Source organism: Passer montanus, unplaced genomic scaffold (assembly GCF_014805655.1).
Source record: "Passer montanus isolate IOZ18808 unplaced genomic scaffold, ASM1480565v1 scaffold74, whole genome shotgun sequence".
NCBI classification, from domain to species: Eukaryota; Metazoa; Chordata; class Aves; order Passeriformes; family Passeridae; genus Passer; species Passer montanus.
The window spans coordinates 2,230,283-2,250,098 of NW_024372592.1; the positions used below are offsets into that span (position 1 = coordinate 2,230,283).

The 19,816-nt window shown below is 41.3% G+C and overlaps 1 protein-coding gene across 10 annotated transcripts in view; it reads left to right on the forward strand.

Moving 5' to 3' along the window:
* CELF2 (CUGBP Elav-like family member 2) overlaps positions 1 to 19,816 on the forward strand; it is a 547,089-nt gene that overhangs the window by 452,676 nt on the left and 74,597 nt on the right. For all 10 annotated transcript variants that reach the window (XM_039730885.1, XM_039730881.1, XM_039730879.1 and 7 more), the window contains one exon: positions 16,692 to 16,740. In XM_039730885.1, the coding sequence (XP_039586819.1) occupies positions 16,692 to 16,740 (49 nt within the window). The remainder of the gene's footprint in view (positions 1 to 16,691; positions 16,741 to 19,816) is intronic.

Below are 19,816 nucleotides of genomic sequence, written 5' to 3' on the forward strand. Positions count from 1 at the left end.
GCCCATTCCTTCCTCTAAAATGCTATGCAAAGGAACCCATCTTAATGATACACTTTGCCCATCTCAGAAGACATGTGGGTATTTTTTTTTTCAAAAATACCACTTCTACCCGTGCCCCTCAAAAAAAAAAATGTTGCACTGACTCTGCCGCCTCAGGGAAAATGAATATTTGCACTAATTTCAGATGCCTTAGTAGAAAAGTTGGATTTGCACCTACCATTGCTGTGAAACACAGAATGGATCACCAGCCCCAGATTTATAAAATGGAAAAAAGTGACTTAGAACCCAGTGAATCTCTGCAAGTAGCTGAACTTGCAGCTTAAGGAGAAAATTGTGAGTGTTGCACAGGGAGAGGGAAATATTGACCAAGTGAAAATAATTTCTCTAAATTGAGCAAAACATTTATTTCATACTTATATTGTCCCTTTTTCTCATTGGGGGATGGAGGGTCAAATTTTCCTTCACCAAATTCACAGCCTCATCATTAGGGTAACTTTCTGGCAGGCAAGGAGAATGCATATCATATCCTCTCATATCATATCCTCTCTGCCTTGTTTACTGAAAGGATTTAGCTTGGATTGACCTAACAGAGCCTTCACCACTGGATTTAGTTAAGATTAGGGTCACTGTTTCTCCTCTTGAAGCTGCTCCAGCTGTATGAAAGTATCAAATTCTGGTGGGAGTGAGAGAAAGCCAAGGAAAAGCACTTGGTTTCCTGGTAATAAGGGCAGTGATTCGAGTACTGTGATATCTGGATATGAGTCCATGCTCTAGTAAGTATTTTGTTCTTTGGATAAGATTCGAAGGTTTGGAAGAGACTCTCCAAGAACAGGGAAGTGCAGGAAGATCCATTGCTGAGGCACTGGGAGAAGGTGGCTAAACCTTGACCTGCCTTACTTGGGGGGTGCTGACCTGTGGTGTGTCATGAGGGTGCAGAGCTGCACAGCACATGGACATTAATGAGCTGGTTCTGGTCTTAAACATCCATATCAAGATATTTAGGAAGCAAGAGCACTTTGGTCCAGCTGCAAAAGCAGTTAGATGCACACTAGCTTTTTTAGAGAACTCTTGGAGTAGTTCAGGAATTATTTTTTTTTTTCAGTATAATAATATTGGGATGGAAAGTAAGTAACGCATAATAATGGCTTGACCTCAGAAAAATTCACTAACGTGAAGCTCATCCCCGTTCTGGCATGTAACACTGGGATTTACCTCTGGTTTCCCTAATTCTGACCAGTTGAGGTCATCACTTTGCAAAATCCCTCCAGAACTTTTTGTCCAAATTAGAAATCTTACTCAGTGAGGGTGGAGGATCAGTTCACAGGATATCACTTTTAAGCTGGGTGCCCAAAAATCACTGACTTGGAGAACATTTTGCTGTGCACTTTAGAATGGAAATCTCTGAAGAAAATCAAGAAGCCATCACTGGAGTACTCTAGGGTATTGCAAAGCTCACCAAGATTTAGGTGGGGTGCTTAGCTAAGGACAATAGCCCAGGCACTCTCTTAAACATCTATTTGTCCTCCTGCTGGTGTTAGCTGTTTTCTGTTATCTGGAACAGAAAGTACAGGTGCTTCAGTCAGCCTCATTAGCAGCACGACACGAGCTATTAAAATTGTCTTGGTAATGAAAATCTAGTTCAGGGAGCCTTGCTAGCTGTCTGACTACTCCTACAATAGTGAAATTAGAAAGGCAAATCATAAACAGAGTTGCAGGCATCAGGAAGAAACATCATTAGAGGTGCCCTTGGATGCCATTTACCTGCCTTGATAGCAATGTTTGGCACCCGTGGATCTGAGTTATGTTATGACTAAGGAGCCTGGGCCTCATGGCATGTTTATATCAGAGGGAATGTTTGCTCAGCATCCTCCTGCTGTTGTGTCCAGCCCTGTGAGCTGTGCTGCTTCCTTCAGACACTTCTGCTCTAGTGGCCCGTTGCTGTTGAAGGGATGCAGTGCTGGCTCATGGTGTGTTTGCACTCCTGTGGTGGTGCAGGAAGCTGAGGTAGCCCCAGCCAGATTTCCCCCATGATCACACTGGGCAGGTGCACTGTGCTGCAGAGGGACAGTGTACATGATAATAGAGCAAACAGAAGTTCTGGCTTCTCTGTTGTGCTCAACGCCCCATAATACTACAAAAAACAGGTGAAACTGGGTGGCCTGATTGAGTCTCCTGCTCCAATAACACACTTTGGACAATCATATTCTGCCTAATTAAAAACGCTCTTTGCAGACTCAGAGATAGTTTATTTTTTGCTCATTCTCTGGCAGAAATTGTCATCTTCATCAACTTAGTTGGAAGAGCCACTTTTTTGTCTGCTCTTCCCCTGTGCTGTGCAGATAAATCCTTCCTTCTCTGGCCAGTGGGGCCACTGGGGCTGCCAGAAGTGCATGGAGATTCATTTGGGTGCAAGCACCAGTCTGGGGTACAGGCATGTCCATCTGATTTTCTTGGTAGATATCCAAAACCTTTAGAGAAGCTCAAATGGGCTGTGAATTCCCACCCTGGAAAGACATTCAGGACATGTAGTTGCAGAGCTTTTATTTTAGGCTGGCAGTGAAGCAAGTGGCCAGCATCCTCTAAAGCAGATAGCAACACAGGGGAATGGGTTTAAACTGGAAGACAGTAGGTTGAGATTAGACATTAGGAAGAAATTCTTTACTGTGTGGGTGGGGAGACACTGGCACAGACTGCCCAGAGAAGTTGTGGATGCCCCATCCCTGGACGAGTTCAAGGCCAGGTTGAACAAGGCTTGAACAAGGCTGGTCTAATGGAAGGTGTCCCTGCCCTTGGCAGGAGGTTGAAACTAAAAGGTCCTTAACGTCTCCTCCAACCCAAACCTTTCTATTATTCAATGATTCTATGATTTTATTATTCTATGATTTCACATTTAAAGTGTCAAATACCTTTTAACAGGAAAAGCACTAACAGAGGGGGAAAGCTAATGTTTTTCTCACTTTTGGAATGGTCCATCTTTTCTCCATCAGCTTAGCTGAAATCAGTAATGGCTTTGATACCAGACAGTAGCCTGACTATTGAAAAAGATGCCACCATAATTCCATTATTAACAAAAGCCTGTATCTATTGCCTTGTGCCGGGGAAGTTAAAAAAGCAAAAACTGCAAAAGGAAAAAAAAAAATCACATTGAGCTAAACAGAGTCTTAAGCAGTGGTAAACAAAATGTAGCTTCCTTTGTGGTTGATTTTTATCCAGCTGCAGCCAAATATCAAAGCGATATCAAAGGAAAGCTACCCATTAATTAATTCAGACTGACTTCACAAAGCAAGCTGGAGCTTTTGCTGATATCTGATTCTGACAACTTCCTAATCTTCACAAGTTGTCATTAAGAGTGGCATTAAAGCAGTCTGCAGTCAATCCCAGCTCTCGCCCCATTGTAACTCAGAGATGGTCTATCTGCCATCGCGGGTGGGGGATATGCCAGCAGGGCTTAAAATAAGGAACTTTGCTTTGCAAATGGAATTTACAATGTATCAGGGAATCAGATTAAAACACTGCCTCAATCATTCATCCTAGGAATGCTCACCCATTCCCACTTGCAACTGTTACAAGTTGCAGTGAGTGGAAATTTTCTCTTCTGAAGGACAGACACAGGGAAAAAGCCGAGAAAGAAACTATAAAAGAAGCTTGTGTCTGAAAGGAATAATTAGAAGTCTGTAATGATCTCTACGAAAGCATGAATAGAGGTTTATCACTGATTTCAAGATAGAGAACATAGGATTGTGGTTTGAAGAAAGTAAGGTTGTGCAAAATAAGACACTAATCAGAGAATAAGATTAAACTAAGAACTTTGAGCAACCTGGTGTAGTGGAAGTTGCCCCTGCCTGTGGCAGGGGGTTTGGAATGAGATGAGCCTTAAGGTCCCTTCCAACCCAAACCATTCTATGACGCTATGAACTGAAAATCTGGTACCTCCACAGCTGAAGCTCCTGATTCCACCATGAGAACACAACACTCAGTGTTCCTTACTGCTGCCAGGATCACTCAGAGGGATTGCAGCCTCACACAGAGATGTGAGGGATATGACACATTTATCTTTTCACTCAGCTCTGAATGGCTCAAATGATTGAAGGGAGTTTGTTTTCTAGACCATCACTTGAGCAAATATCCACCAGACAGTAACTAATACTATTTTGTGGCAAATTCCTGACAATACCTTAGAGGAAAATGTGCTGCATTATTATACAGTATATTCTTTTCAAATATTGCAGAGAATACAGAGGAGAATAAGTGCTGTTGTGGGAGCACCTCACCCAGCATCCATAGCAGCATCCATGAAGATGGTACATTTATTTCCTCCAGGGCCAAGTACTGCCCAAATGCCAGTGACAAATAGGAATTATTTTTGGTTGTACACAGAACCAAGGATTTACCATCATAAGAGGTGAAATAAAGCCTAGATCAAGTATCAGGAAAAAATACCCAGTAACTGTTCCATTAGAATAATCTTCTAAAGGATACAAAGTTAAATCCCAGTCCTTACGGGTGTTTGGGGTAGGAAAGTATTAGAAAATATGGGATAGGCAGTAATCCTGTATTGGCATTAAGTCATTCGAGATGAGCTGCTGGATTTTTTCATCTCTCATTTCTCCGACTGCTAAGAAGTGAAAGAAATTGCTATGCTGGGTAAATATAGAATCCTCCTATTTGTACAAAAATATATGATTAACCAAAAAGAAAGATCTTGCTAAGTAAGAGCTAAGAGTCAGTCTAAGTGCTGTGCTTACACACTTGTGTCTGGAGGGCTCTGGGGGTTGTTCAGGCAGACGTGTGCCTTGCCTCTTGTGACCCTGGTCATTTTGCAAAGAATGACATGGATTTATCCCAGTTTAAAAGTGGCCTGATAGATGACAGCCCTCATTGTCTGCTACTTGTCCTCCTCGCTGTTGACATGAGAGCCGAAAATAGAGGGTGTGACATGGGGAAGATTTCTTTTCTGCACCCATTCCTCTTTCCCTGTGCTTTCCTTGCTCTCTGCTATAGCTTCACTGACACTGCAACAGCCCTCAGGCTGCATTAGCCTCTCTCAGAAAAAGTAGCATATGCCAAGAAACCAGGCATTCAAGACTTCCCAGTAGCTCTAAATGCTAGCTTTGGAGCAGGTAGGATAAAAGATGTAAGAGTTTTTAGCTCAGTTGGTTTTATCAGAGGACTTTCCTGGTAGTTCTCTGTGGTGTCCAGCTGTTCCACCTGAAGCCATCCCTGCAAAGAGATTTCCGTGACCTTTAGGTGAGTTGCACATAAAGATGTTACTCACGGGGCATAGACAGAGAAAATTTCTAATTGAGTACAGTAGCAGTAAAGAATAAGTAAAAGAAGACAAGTTCTCACATACTGATGCTTACAGTCACTAAATGAAGCATTGTTGCTTTTTTTCAAAAGAATTAAGGGGCCCAGTCTCTGGACACAGGCATTAAGGTTCATGCTTGGGATCAGATGCTGGTTTGGAGCTTTGCAGATGGGTGGAGGCAGGTTGATTTTGGCTTTACTCTTCCTAGCACTGTCGCTTTTACTAATGAAATCTTAATCACAGCTTGGTCCAAACACCACAGCCAGCTGGAACTGGACTCATTCTTAAAAAAATATATGTTTCTGCTAATGTTGTCCATTTATTTTTTGTTTGTTTCACTTTCCAAAACACGTATTGACAGAAATATTCAAATGCGTTAGAACTCCTGAAGATTAGCATTATAAATATATAGTGCTTGTTTAGTTTGAATACAAACCACTTTCCTCATCCCAAAGAAAGCACTGGCAGAGTAGATTAGCTACAGAGATGCTAAAAAATTAAAGAGAATGAGTTCATATGAAGGGTGGTTAAAAAAAACATGGTTGCTCAACGTGACTCTTACTGGTGTTTGTAACTGTATGTATACACAACCAGACATTCATATTTTCATGTGGACAGTGTGTGTTTGTGTGTGCTTGTGACTGGAGACCTGTGGCAGCATTGTTCTGTTTTCATAGACGGATGGAATACGGAGCTATCTTTTTCATTCTCTCTCCACAGCCAGATTATTTTGCCAGGGCAGACTATTGGCATAACACTGAGAGTTTGGATGCTGATACTGGATAGTCGTGGAAAATTCCTGTAACTTCAGCTCATGGAGAGCTTAAATAGAATTTATGAGCCATATCCTCATTTGGCGTAAAATATTATGGCTCCGCTGGTTCATCAGTAAAACTGTACTACTTACCCCAGCTGATCTCAGTCAGAAGAGTAGGACTTTTAACATCTTAATTCAAAACCTCTTTTCTACCTGAATGCTTTGACTATTCCCTGCAATATTTAGAGGCATTCATGTTGATAAGTAGTTTGGGGCTCACATCTGACCTTTGAAGAAATCTGGATTGGTCTGTGTTTGGTAACAGGGAGGAATTTGACTGCCTGTATGCCTTCTGGGGAGGAGAGAATTGTGAATTAAGACATGCATTCTGGACTCAGAACTTCTCTGAACCTTTGCTAAGTGAAAAGTGAAAACGGCAGTGGCCCCACATCATCAGGGCCAACTTTTTCTATATATTGTACTCTTTGCTCTAATTTAAAAGGTAGAATTTCAATAGATTTTATAATTTTGATGCTTTTGGGGCTTATTTTAGACTTACCTCAATCACACTTTTTAGCTATAAGATGTTCTTGCTGGTACATTGTAATGCAAATAGGAGAGCTTTCCAACAGAACTTTAAAAAAGCTTTGCATTAAAAAAAAAATCCCATAGCCTCGAATTTGAGTTTTGTACAAAATAATAGACTCTAGTTTCTGTCAGAAGAGGAGCCCAAGAGCGTTGTTGAGTCAAGGTGACCTTCCATGCTTCAGAAAGAGTCAGGCAGAAGATCCACTTAGCAAATGAACAGAAAAATCTGTGATGTGAAACTGGGGGAGTGGCTGAAGCTGGTTTCACTCTTATTGAGTGAAAGTAAAAAATTAAGAAGATAAGTGTAGATGAGATAACACTGTGAAAGAAACAGAAGATCCCCTGACTATGCTTTCTTGCCTTTCTGAAATGTTGCTGTCGCTAGTCATTCCTTTTAAAGGGTTATCTCCTCAATTCCAGCTTGGCAAAGGTAGAGGATATTGATGAGCATAATCACATGGTGTTTTCCCAGAGCATAGTTCACAGAGGACAACAAGCAAGCACAGAATAGCATAAGTCTTTAAATAAAACTCCTGCAAAACAAGCATTTTATATCCTGGTCACTTTGGCCTCTCTCAGAACTGAGCTTGTGTTTTGCATTACAAAAGCCATTGCATGTTTTTAAAAACCTGTGATTTAAACAAAATTTCTTCACAGTCATTGGTAGCCTGAAAGACAATTTATTTTATTTTTTGTTGGGACTGGGTTTCTGGGGAAGAAGAAGGACAGGGTAGAGGATTGCTTTGTTTTCTTAACAAATTTCTAAAAATTGTCGTAGAAGTTGATGTAGAATCAGAGGGATTTATGTAGTAAGGGAGGGGTTTCCTGTGGACCAGGCTGGAGCATTAGCACCCTAAAATGGTGACCGCAGACTGAGCTACTTGAATATTTTCGTTTGGCAGCAGGAAAGGTCTTTTTTTAAAATGGGGACTTCTTCTCTAGCTTTCACAGATTCTGAGAAGGGCAAAATTCCCTGAATATGCTCTCAGGATTCTGTGCTTCCTAAGTTGGGAATCTGGGAGAAATGTGAAATCTGCCTTTGCAGACCACTCAAGAAAGAACATCTCTGCTTTGCTGCCTTCCCCTTTTAAGATGGTGGTGGGACCTCTGTCATTCCCATGGGAAGACTTTACGTAGAAGATGACTTAATAGGTAGCATGTTTTGGCTTTGCTCTGGCTCTGTTTTCCAAATACTAATATCGGAGGAGGGGGTGTTCTTAGATTTGAAGGGAAAGTACTCCCTTAAAAGTCTCTGTCTCCTGTTGACTTCTGGAAACAAACGCCCAACTGGAAATGGAAGGAAGCACATCTTCAGAACACTTGAGTCATGTCCAGTGGGACACTGACTGGAAGGCTTGTGTCATGCTGGCAATTGAGACCTGCCATCTTAGGTCATGCTGGCCAAATTCATCCAATGCACAAGGCTGCATTAGTTATTAGCTGACATCCCAAAGCCACAACAGCTTGGCTGGCATTTGGTTCCTCCAGCAGCCCTGGATCACTGCGTCAGGTTCCTATGTTCTCAAATAGGGTAGCCAGGGAGTAATACTGTAAAAACAACCCTGCTTGTGTGGAGTACGCCTGCTAAATAATGTCTTACCTACACCTGATGATAAAATGACAAGATTTTGGCTTGATAGACTTGGCTTCAATCGTGGAATAACTCCAGGTGCATCACATGGAGCCTCTCTGCCTTTTTCCCACCTTCTTCCTTTCTGCTGCTGAGAGATAGCAGCAGTGAGTACCTCGCAGGGGTGTTGGGAGAGGAATCAGTTGGAGCGTGAGGAGCTCTGGCTCTGGTGCAGTGCGAACAGCTCGGCTCCCTCCCTCTGGATCCTCATTCCAGGCCATGCCGAGCTTCCCTGCGTGGCGCTGGGCCAGCCACCGCCTCACTGTGCTCTGTTTGCTGCTCACAAACCTGGGCAGTGGTTTTTGCCCCTTGCAATCACCTTGAGTGGGGGGTAAAACCCAGCCAATTAATGTCACAAGGAGACTTTGGTTATCTTCCTGCCCCACCCCGTTGACACGCAAACTTCAATTGGCAAAATGTCAACAGAAGTTATTGCTGCTGCTGATGAGATGGATAACTCTTGCTGTTAAAATAATATCTGATGTTTTGCTCAGATGTCTAATGGATTTGCTTTTTAAGCATGGATGATGCAAAATATCCCCAAGGCATTATTCCCAACAAGTTATAGAATCCCACTTAATGTCTATTTTTAGGATTGAATAGGTTCTGTAAAGGCTCATTTGTTTGAAGAAAAGATAGTTAATAACCTTGCTTTCCATGTGATTTTGAAGAGACAATTTTTGGCCATACCTCCCCTTCTTTATCTCCACTTCATTTGGCTCGCCTGTGCCCTAGAGTTGTTGCCATTAGTGTGGGAGGTAAGAAATTAAGGAATTAAATAAATGGAGGAGAACTGCTAAAAGAGCAATAGTAGCTATTTGTACACCAGGAAGTGGTCACTTCTAAGATATCCAACTTTTTAATTTCTATATGAGGGTACAACATTTAAAAGAGACTGAGTGCTACAGCCTAATTAGTAAATGTATGAGCGGAACAGCAGAATGTGGGGGTGACTGTGGAAGGGTTCACTAGATGAAGAATTATTGATAATAATAATATTGATATTTTGTTATTATTTTGAAGTGTGGCATTGTTTTTAGTCTCCCTAACTAATGTTTAATTTAACTTGAATTTAAACCACAGAGTGTAGTGGATTGCAAATAACTGAGTTGGAAAGCTTCCAAAAGCCATTAAAGTGTGGCATTGTTTTTAGTCTCCCTAATGTTAAATTTAACTTGCATTTAAACCACAGAGTGTAGTGGATTGCAAATAACTGAGTTGGAAAGCTTCCAAAAGCCATTGAATTTCAGTGGTTTTAGTGTTCTCCGGTAAAACAACTTGTTTTAAGCAAGCTATATGCTTGTTTCTGTGCTCTAAATAGAAAATAATGATGTTATGCATTACCGCATGAACTATATTTGGCACCCACCAGCAATATTCATTTTTTCTTGCTTCTCTCTTCCTCCTTCCTTCCCTCCCTCTCCCTCTCTCTCCAAAAAAAGCATGTATATATGTCTAACAGTAATCTAGGAGGCCAAGTAACAGATCACATTCTTATACTACTAAAATTGTATGAATGCCTAACACAGCTTAAATCCCTTAAATTGGGATTTATGAAAGGATGACAGCAAACACTCTTCTAGCTATGCCATCGCTCAGGCAGTTACAGAAACTGCTTTGCATTTATTTGTGAGAATCTAAGTGATAAATGCACATTTTTCCTCCTTTTATCCATGAATAAGTGAAGGTGAACGACTTCAACCAATACTGGGAATCCAAAGCTCTGCCTGTGCTGGTGAAGCCATCAGAAGCATGGTGCTGATTAGCACTTCCCTGCCTGATGTGTGGGCATATTTTGGGGGAATAACATGGGCTAGACTCTGTTCCCACCGGACAGTATGGACAAGGATATCCTGTTTTGAGTGGAAGGTGGAGTATGGCTGTGCAAATGCAAGCTGTGCCACACCACTTATTTTAAGGTCCAGAGAGCAGTCCTTTGCCTCTTTTATTCACTAGTATTTATTTGGCCTTGGAGATTATCCCCAGTTCCCAGAGAAGTTCCCGAAGCGCTAGCCAGATATTGACTGCGTAATTCAAGTTAGTTTGACCCTAGAGGAGTCATTCTAAACAGTTCTTTTCGATAGGAAAATACACCTCCTTCACTTCTGGGAAACTCATATTACTTGTGAGTCACAAGGGTTTAAAAAAGCAAAACCAGCTGGCAATTAAATGATGTGAGAAATGAGTGTTCAAGAGCTCCTCTGTAAGTTCCTATGGAAAAACTGGGGAGCTAAAAGGTGAAATGAGGGGTGGAGCCGGGGGTATAGAGGTATCTGCACATAATAGTCCAGAAAAGCAATGGTCCCTAAAGACACTGAAAATCATTTAATTCTCCGGTGCTTATGGAGTATTTTCTCTTCTTCCCCCAATATTCTGGTAGGTCAATACATTCCCTCCTGACTCCAGACTCAGTAGAGGTTCTCAGAAACCTGGTTAATCTTGTTTTTTCCTTGGACTGTGTCTCTAATTAAACTGCACTCACTAATTGGATCAGAAGTTTCGAGAAAGCTTTGAATTAATTTCTAGACCAGGGTTAGGCAAAGAATATAATTTATTTTTCCTACTGGTTTCCATGCTGGTACCTGTTTAGGTGCTTTTCTTTTGAGCCCTTAGCCTGTCTCTGCTGCTTCTTTTAATATTTACTTCCTCTTCAGTTTTCTTGTTGATTCCCAAAGTCTCAGAATTTATAATCCTACACCCAAAAAGAAAATTAGGGTTTAATTAAGGTCTAATGTCTCTTCTTCTCTATCCCACCTTCTCTCTTGACATTTTACAGTTCTGAGATGTAGAAAATACAAAAGAAGTCCCATTTGGCTTCAACTGTGATTAATGCTAGCAAGAAGCAAGTCCCAAAGTGCAAGAAATTAGAAGATACATGCAAGCTGTCATCATTCAATCCTTTTGCTTTTTGTTTGGCTTAGTTGTTACCCAAGTAACCTGAGTTCTTCAAATTTACCCTTTGCCTGGGGGGAGGTTTAGCTCTACTTTGTGTGGTGTTTCTCTGTGATGTCTTTGAGGGTGACAGGTAAGGGCCAAAGTGAGTTGGGTCATGGCTAGAAACTTCTAGCCAGGGCAGATGACAGGGAAGGGAGGAAGGGGACAAGTCTGAAAAGGGTTAACATCTCTAGAAGTCTGCTGGTGGCTTTAAAGGATTAAAGATGAATACAGGAGTGGTAAGGAGTGAGGTGTCATAGATAGGATTCTCCACACACAGTCCCTCAACTCTGATGGTGAAAAGTCACATTCTGCTTAACTTTGAGGACTTTCAGGAGGTGGTCTTTGACTGCCATGCTGAGCTGAGTGAAGGTGCAGGCAGGTCTGATGTGCATTCAGAGTCCTTTCTTGCCAAGAGGTTTTCCTTCCTCAAGGCATGAGAAATAACAGGAGCAAGGCATGTGCATCCACAGTGGCAGGAATGAACGATAAAAGCTGCTAACAGATGTAGTAATCATGTATAAAGGTGCTTTTGCAATGGACCATAAATAAAAAATTCAGTCTAGGTGGCCAGAATTTCAGAGATGCTGAGGGTATCCAAATTTCACAGACTCAACACAGCTGCAGCAAAATGAGCCCATCAGCTTCTTCATCTTCACTGAAAGGCATCTCCTGCTTTTAATCACCAAAGTCCTGTGTAAGACTAACACACTGATGTGTAACATCTTAAAGCAGCCAATACAGACCATTTCCAGTGCCAACTGCCTCCTCCTACAAACCTTGTTTCACTTGCAGAAATTGCTGCTTGCAGGAAGTCTTTAGCTACCCAGAATATCTGAATGCCCATTTCTCCTCAGAAAATTGATGGAAAGCAGGTGTCCAAAAGCCTTTCCAGCAAATATATTGACAACTCTGAAATGTGATTTAAGCTGTTGCTGTTGATGCAGTGGTGACTTGGAGTGTGCCAATCCAATGCTCATCCATAATTGGAGACAGTTCTTACCTATTCACCCCTGACACCTCAGGCTTAAGATTACACCTGATTTTGAGCACACCCTGACTAAACAAAACAAACCATGAGCTGATCGCCTTGTGCAACGTGCAACCACACAATAGTAATCACAGCTAATGACTCTGCTAAATGCTAGACTGCACACACCTCCTTGTTTGGTGTTTGTTTTGTATACAGAAGGTAACATCGACTGAATAACGAGGATGCCAAGTTACAGATGGGGTTGTGGAATCGTATTTGACAGCCGATTAGAGTAATCTGACAGAAATGATGACTTAATCACCACGACAGACTCCAAATTCCCAGATAGAATTCCACCCAGGTTAATCTAATTTCCTTGCAATATTTTTGCCAGAAATAGACTCTTAGCCGGCTTGTTTTCTCCCATGCAGATGTCACATGGCTTTGACAAGAATGTAAATAGGTACTGCTATTTTTGTTGAAAAGATGACTTTGAGGCTCTAAAGCTGGAGAGGTGGCATGCCTTTGAGATGCATTGGGCTGCTTTGCTGTGTTTTTTTCCTCTAATGACGTTATGTTTACATACAGCAAGATGTACTCAGGAAAAAGAGGGGGGAAAAAAGATGTAACTATTCAATTGTAATTCTAGGCCTTGGTGTGGTCCTGCTGCTGCCCTGGACATAGCCAGCAGCCAGATTCTCATTAATTTCTGGGGGATTTTCAGGGTTGCATGTTTCACAACTGTTTCTTTGCCTTTTTGATTCCTGTGGACTGCCTCAGCACCCCTGCTTGGGATGCGCCCAAGGAGAGGCTGTGACGTTCATGGCCCCGGGCTTTGGGTGGCCTCTGTGACAGCACAAGCAGCAGTGAAGCTCCCACTTTGCTGCCAGCACTGCCACAAGGCACTGGCAACCTTGGGCAAGAGGCATTTGCCTGCTCTCAGCTGTAAAACAGTGGCGTGGTGTGTTTTGAGACCAATGGACAGAGAGCACCTGTAGAAAGGGCAGGTCATGCCCTGCTTGCTGCACACGTGTGTTCAGTAGAGCCCTCTGTAACATTGATGAGGAGAGGTTACTCCTCACAGCCCACACTCCAACCTGGGTTTGATATCCCCATGCACAGTGCTTGCCAGGGGATGCTGCCCATGCTCAGAAGGAACTTGCCTGAGAGCTGTGTTGTTCTCTTTTACTGTGTATGCTGAGTACAGGATGATGTTCAAGGTAATAAATGACTTGCTGAGGTTATTTTTCTTGTTCTTGCCTCTTTATTAATTGTAAGTGTGCATTCATAAATACTGTATTTTCATAGGCAAAGCTTTGTCCAAGAAAAGGAGGAAATGTTTCCTGTTGTTCTGTGTGACAACATGACATACTGAGAAATCACTTACCTTGAGATCCATAAGTGATGTATAGTTACAATAACAGCTTCCTGATAAGACGGGAAATCCTTCATTTAGTAGATGACATGATTCTAGTGAGTGGCATCTAATTTAAAACAGTTTTATATCATCTGTAATCTTTTGGAGGGCCTGGGAAAGCACAGCTATTTTATTATTTTCTCGCCTGCAGTTATACAAGGGAGATACAAAACGTACAGATTATTTTGTCTTTTGCTCATTGTAGAGTTAAAGGATACTACCTATTTAACTTTCGTCACTGCCCCTTTAATTTTCTTATTCACTACTTCTTAGAGTCATTCTTTTCTTTTCTTTTTTACACCTACCTTTAAATATTTTATGGGTAGAGAGCTTATAATATGTATTGTCACGGCAGTTGTCTCTAGAGGTCAGCAATGAGTTTAATAATGAGATGCGAACCAGTGACTCTGTAAAACCCATTTCAGGTTATAAATGGCATGTTTTATTGAATCTAGTGTTAAAGGTTGTTAACGTATCAATTGGTGATGGTCAGGGTTAAACAAGCTTCAACATGAGCCCTCTCATGTTAGGAAACTGTCAGTAAGGTATTTTTCCACTTTCCTCTTCGCTGAAGCCAGGTTTGTGTATCACATCCATTTTTCTGGGGGTGTTATGCAGTTTAGACTCTCCAGGGCTGAGCTGCATTTTTTCTTGGTTTTGCACTGATATAATTTTAAGCACAATGCATCATTCCCAAATTCAGCCTGATGGTGTGAAGAGGACCATGAGTTTTTAGCAGGAGCTTTTGAAATCAAGTCAAAACCTATTTGAAGCATCATGTTAAGTCTTACCTCTTGGTTCATGAATGTACCAGATTACTGAGTTAATGAACTTGGGTAATGGTGTGTGACTGAAGAGGATGACTTTGCATATGCAGTAAATGTGCTTGTCAGGTAACACTGACCTTTGTGTTGTGACCATGGGCTGCAAAAATAACTTCTTCACGTGAATTTGGTCTAAAGTTGGCTTCTCTGGTTTGGGCAGTTTGAAAAGTGAGAGGTTTTTAATGCTGTTAGAATAGCCTTTATTCAAAATACCTCCTCTTAGGGGCACATAAACGCATCTGTAAAGAGCAATTGATTGATTCTCTGTCTACAAAATGTCTGAAATTGAACTGCATTTTTCTCTTATATCCTGCATATTCCTGACTTTTCAATACTTGCCTTTCTGTCCTCTATTTTGTCACCACTCCATTGCTCCTCAGAGACCTCAATAACCTGCAATGGCCTTGTGGAGCAAGTTAAACCTTTTTTCTTCTTTCTTTTTTTGCTTGCTGAGTGGACACGCTGCCTCACATTCCCACAAATTTTAAGTCTCCTGCAGTGCCCAGTGTATTGTTGATGTCAGGAAAAATCTTAAGCCCTAAAGAAAACAGAGAATGATAGAAGTTCCCTGTTTTCTATAAAACTGATCTAATAAGAGTGGTAGCAGAAAAGTGCTGGGCTATTAAAGTCCATTGAGGAAACAAATGATTTAAAGAGAGCAGAATTGTTAAAACTGAAGAAAATTTATGCATCCTGACAACTACATCTACCTTGTGGCTTTGCCTTTCCCTAGGACACACTGGGGAGTTGTGCAAGCACAGCTCAGGGAATACACTGATTTGCAAGGCCAGGGAGCATTCTGGACTTTGACTAAATCCAACAGAAACATTCACAGCAATATTTTATGTTTTATGAAGAATCCAGCAACTTTTTCCCTGGTGGTTAAGTTACTTCACCAAAAGCAATGTGGATATGGGTTTCTGTGCAGCTTTGAAAGCATATTTGATACAAGGGCATGGATGTTCTCTCCTGCTCAGCTGTTTTTGTTTCCCAGAGTTTGTCATAACAATCTTTTATTAGGAAAATGGAATTGCCTCTGACATATTCAGGCAATACGCAGCTGCGCTGCACTGAAAAATGATAGAAAAGTAGAAACAGCATACATCTTTTTCACCTGTTAATGTGAATTGGTAAGGAATTGCTGAGGAGAGAAAAGGCAGTGACCCTGCTGCTGCCAGAAGGTTTGTGCAGTCAAATCCCAGTAACTATGCAGAGTCCAAGAAATAAAATAAAAATGGGGGGGGGGGGGGGTTTGCAAGCTTAAACATCTCCCACATTGAATCTCAGTGTGAGGTCAATTCTGGAGGCTTTTGAGAATCTGTAATAAAATTTCCCTGAACGTACCACAGTGGCCTCAGGGCTGGCTATCACCAGCGTCCTGCAGAAAACTCTGAACATGAGGGAGCTCAACTGCTGTGTTGTTATTATTCCTGAAAGAACAAAAACACCATTTGTAGAAATTTTATTGGAGCTGTCAACAATTCAGTGTGGTAGCAGTATCATTTAGTAGAGAAAGCTGAGGACACAGCAGCCTGAGTTGCCAAGGTGGGATGTTCAGCACAAAACGCTGCAGACAGGGTTGGTTTCCTTTGCATTAAGAGGGACATGAATGGAGGAAGAGGTTGAAAAGGAAAAAGGATTTGGAGTTTTTATGGAAGCCACAATTGTTGTGTGTTGTGGTGGAAGCTTTATGAATGAATGTGTAATGGATACTAAAACAAAAATATGAGATACTAAACAATTATAGGAAGCTATTTTAGGAATCAAGATCTCTTCTTCTTCAGTCCTAAAAGAATGAGCACAGTTTTTTTAATTACAAGCAAAATTCATTTGTCAAACTCAACTCCTCTGAGTGCATTTGAAATGCTTGCTAGTTCTTAAATTACTTGAAAATTACATCTTGGTTTTGGCAGTGGTTGAGCTAAAGGAAAAAAAAAAGTTGGTAAAACAGAAACCAAGCATGCCATAAACTAATGAGGGCTGAAACTTTAGAGGTCTTCTGAAACTAGATACAGCAAATTAAAGATTTATATGAGTCCTATGGGCCCAATGATCTTTTTTTTAAACTTCCTCATTATAAAATACTCCTTTACCATTTTATTTTTCTTATAAGACTATAATACAGTGTTATTCTGAATTTATATAATTTCAACATGTTTAATATTAAGTCGTGTCTCTTTTTAGCCCTTCATTAAAAACATCACTCTTGATTTTCTATGACTATCCAACCTGCCTTACTCTCTTTCATTTTTGTTTTTAGATGCATCATCCTATTCAGATGAAACCTGCAGATAGTGAAAAGTCAAATGGTATGTGTTTAATTTATTTTTACTTAATTGTGTCTTTCTCTAAACTAAAATAAGCACAACATTGTGAGAGATTTTGCTTTACTCCTTTTGTGGTGAAAATAATGGGCAGTTTCCCTACACCTGACATGCTGGGAAGGTGTTGAGCTGCTCTGAACTCCTTTTTTATCTTCTGCTTTAAAGAAGGAAGGAAATGTCCTCAAAAAAGGGTCTTCCTTGTACCTGCTGTATGTCATGACCTGCCTCACTGCATAGCATACATCCTTCCCTTGGGTTCTCCTAACAGTGAGGTATTGTGGGAGCACCTGAAATTGATAAGATGGAGATAAAATGTTGATGCTGAAAATTTAAAATAAAAGAAACAAAAAGGCATACCTGTGTTAACAAATTATGTAAGTACATGATCGGCCTTAAACATTTGCCAAAAGTACCTTTTTACAGAATGATGCCATTCTGAATCTGAGCCAAATTTAGATTTTAATCATATGCTTCATTATGAGCTGGGAAGCCCATTTTGGAGCTCTCTGTATACTTATTCCTCAAAACGATTGAAAAATGAATGCTATAAAGACAGTAATATCCATTTGGAATACTAGGGTACTGCCTAAGTGGATGTATATGACATGCAAAATAGATGGCAAGGTAAATCTATTAAACATGCCAGGTTTATATATTCAGGGAAATAAGATAATCGAATGGTAGTGCAACTTGGCAGCGTGTGATTCTTTAAAAATATATACGTGTATATTTTGCCCCTTGATTTGTTCCTGTAATTTTCTAAAATATATGTTAAAGATATCATCTGCCTTCTTAGATTGCAAGAGCTTCATTTTCCCTTAAGGCCCACATAATCAGAGCTGGTTCCTCCAACAGGCATCTTTGCACCTCATTAATTAGTAATCAGGGCAGAAGCCGTGCACTTAGAGATCTACATACCTGCAAATGTAAATTATGATTGGGCTCTAAATCTCTCCGCAAGGCTTTTTTAAGGCTTCTTTTTTGCTAATTGTAGTGCATCCCTTTTTCAGGCTTCTCCAAGGATTATGAAGTTTGGAAGGAAATTAAAACTTCACATTATGCTAGGTTTCCCATTATGACAACTTTCCAAACAAAAGTGGCCGTGAGCACAGGAAATATGAGCTGTCACCCATTTGTACAGGAGGGAGTGTCCTCTCAGGTTGAAATCATAGAATCATTGAATATTCTGAGTTGGAAAGGATAGATATCCATCCATGAGGATTCTCAAAGTCTTAATTCCTGGCCCCATGCAGGACAATCCCAAAAATCTCACAATATGCTTAAGAGCATTGTTGAAATGCTCCTTGACCTCTGTCAGTCTGGTGCTGTGACCACTGCTCTGGGGAGCCTGTTCCAGTGCCCAGCCACCCTCTGGGTGAAGAACATTTTCCCAATGACTTTTAGCAGTGATTTCTTGCTGTCTTTGAGTGCTCAGAATAGAGGCCAAGGCACATGGATGGGCAGAAGGACTGAAATTTTCAGGCCCCACTGTGGTCAAGGAAAACATTGCTGTTGGAATCCAGACTCCAGTCCCTAGTATTTACTGCTAGCAGTGGGCACAATTATCCCTTAGGCACAGGAACGCTGGCCTGAACCCTCTGAACTAAGTATGGCCTCCATGGGTTCTTCTTTCAAAGATAAATTTCACCTCAATTTCCTTGGCAAATTAGAAAAATAAGAGGCAATGGGCCAAAATTGACTCCCAGTGAGTTACTTGTTCACTGCCTGAAGTGTTTCTTTCTAAAGGAGATTGAACATATTGGAAAAACACTGTGGGGAATTGTGCAAATTCTGTCCTTCTCTGCAAGTAGTCCTGCTTGGAAGGCAGGGTAGGCTGGCTCCTGGCTGCTGCTGTTAGTCTAGGGTTATCTGCATGAAACTCCTGTCTGCACTGTGGGAATACTCTCTTATTTTCTGGCATCTATTCCAAGCATAAAAATCACAAGGAATTGGGCTTTTTCACCTTTGTTTTTTTTTCTTTCCTTTCTTTGTATTTTTGGGGAAAAAACAAGTTGTCAGTTCAGGGTTCCAACTGTCAAATTAAACACCTTTTTAAATTTAGATTCCTGAAGGGTGTGGGAACTTATGATAGGCATGTTCAAGGGGTGGTGAACTATTTTTTTTTTAAATCAACTGGAGAAACAGAAGGCAAACTAATACCACGATGATGGTAATAATGGTACAGCTCCTCAGAAAGGCAGGGTGTAGGCATGGGGTTCATGGAGTGGGTGACAGTTTGCCAGAACTTGGAGATCAAGAAAGAGAAAAAGCAACAGCGTGGGGGATGTGGAGGTTTGTTTGGCACATGTTTCCCATATGCTCCAGGCTATCCATCTGAGGAGCTATATTATCCATGCCAACAGCAAACTGTAAACTGTACCTCTTCAACCAGATTGGTAAGTTCAAAGGGGAAAAGAAAAAAGACATGCCAAGGCATCCTGGTTTTCATGATCCGTGGTGGTTGAGCTTTTGAGGAATAATCGAGTCTCTTTGATTTCTGAGTCATGGGAGGATCCATGGATTTTATGAGTAAAGTGGTGTTTCTCAGTTTGAAAAGAGGCTAAAGCAATTTCTTGGTCAAAAATTTCTTGTAGGAAGATGTGTAGGACAAGTTGAACATTCTACAATTCTTCTGGGCTTGTGCATGTTTGTGAAGGATTGATAGACCTGTTCAAGTTCCATAGGGAGGAAGGACAGGTCCTCTCACTCAATTTACAGAGGTTTTCAAAGAACACTATTTGCTGTGTGATTAAATAGCCCCCTCCCCAAAGTGTGTCCCTTGTGAAAAACTTTGAATGAGCACCAAGCCAGAGACTCCCAGGATGAAATGCTCCTCCTTTTCCATCACTGTTCCTGCCCTTAGATGTCTGTGTCACCTGAAGAATCTGTCCCTCGACACCAGAGACCAAGCTCACCTCATGGAAACTGGGAGATAGGTATGGAAGGGACACCTCCACCACACCTGGACCAGGCTGCTCAGAGCCCCATCCAACCTGGCCATGAACACTTCCAGGGCTGGGGCATCCACAGCTCCTCTGGGCAACCTGCTCCCATGGTTCAT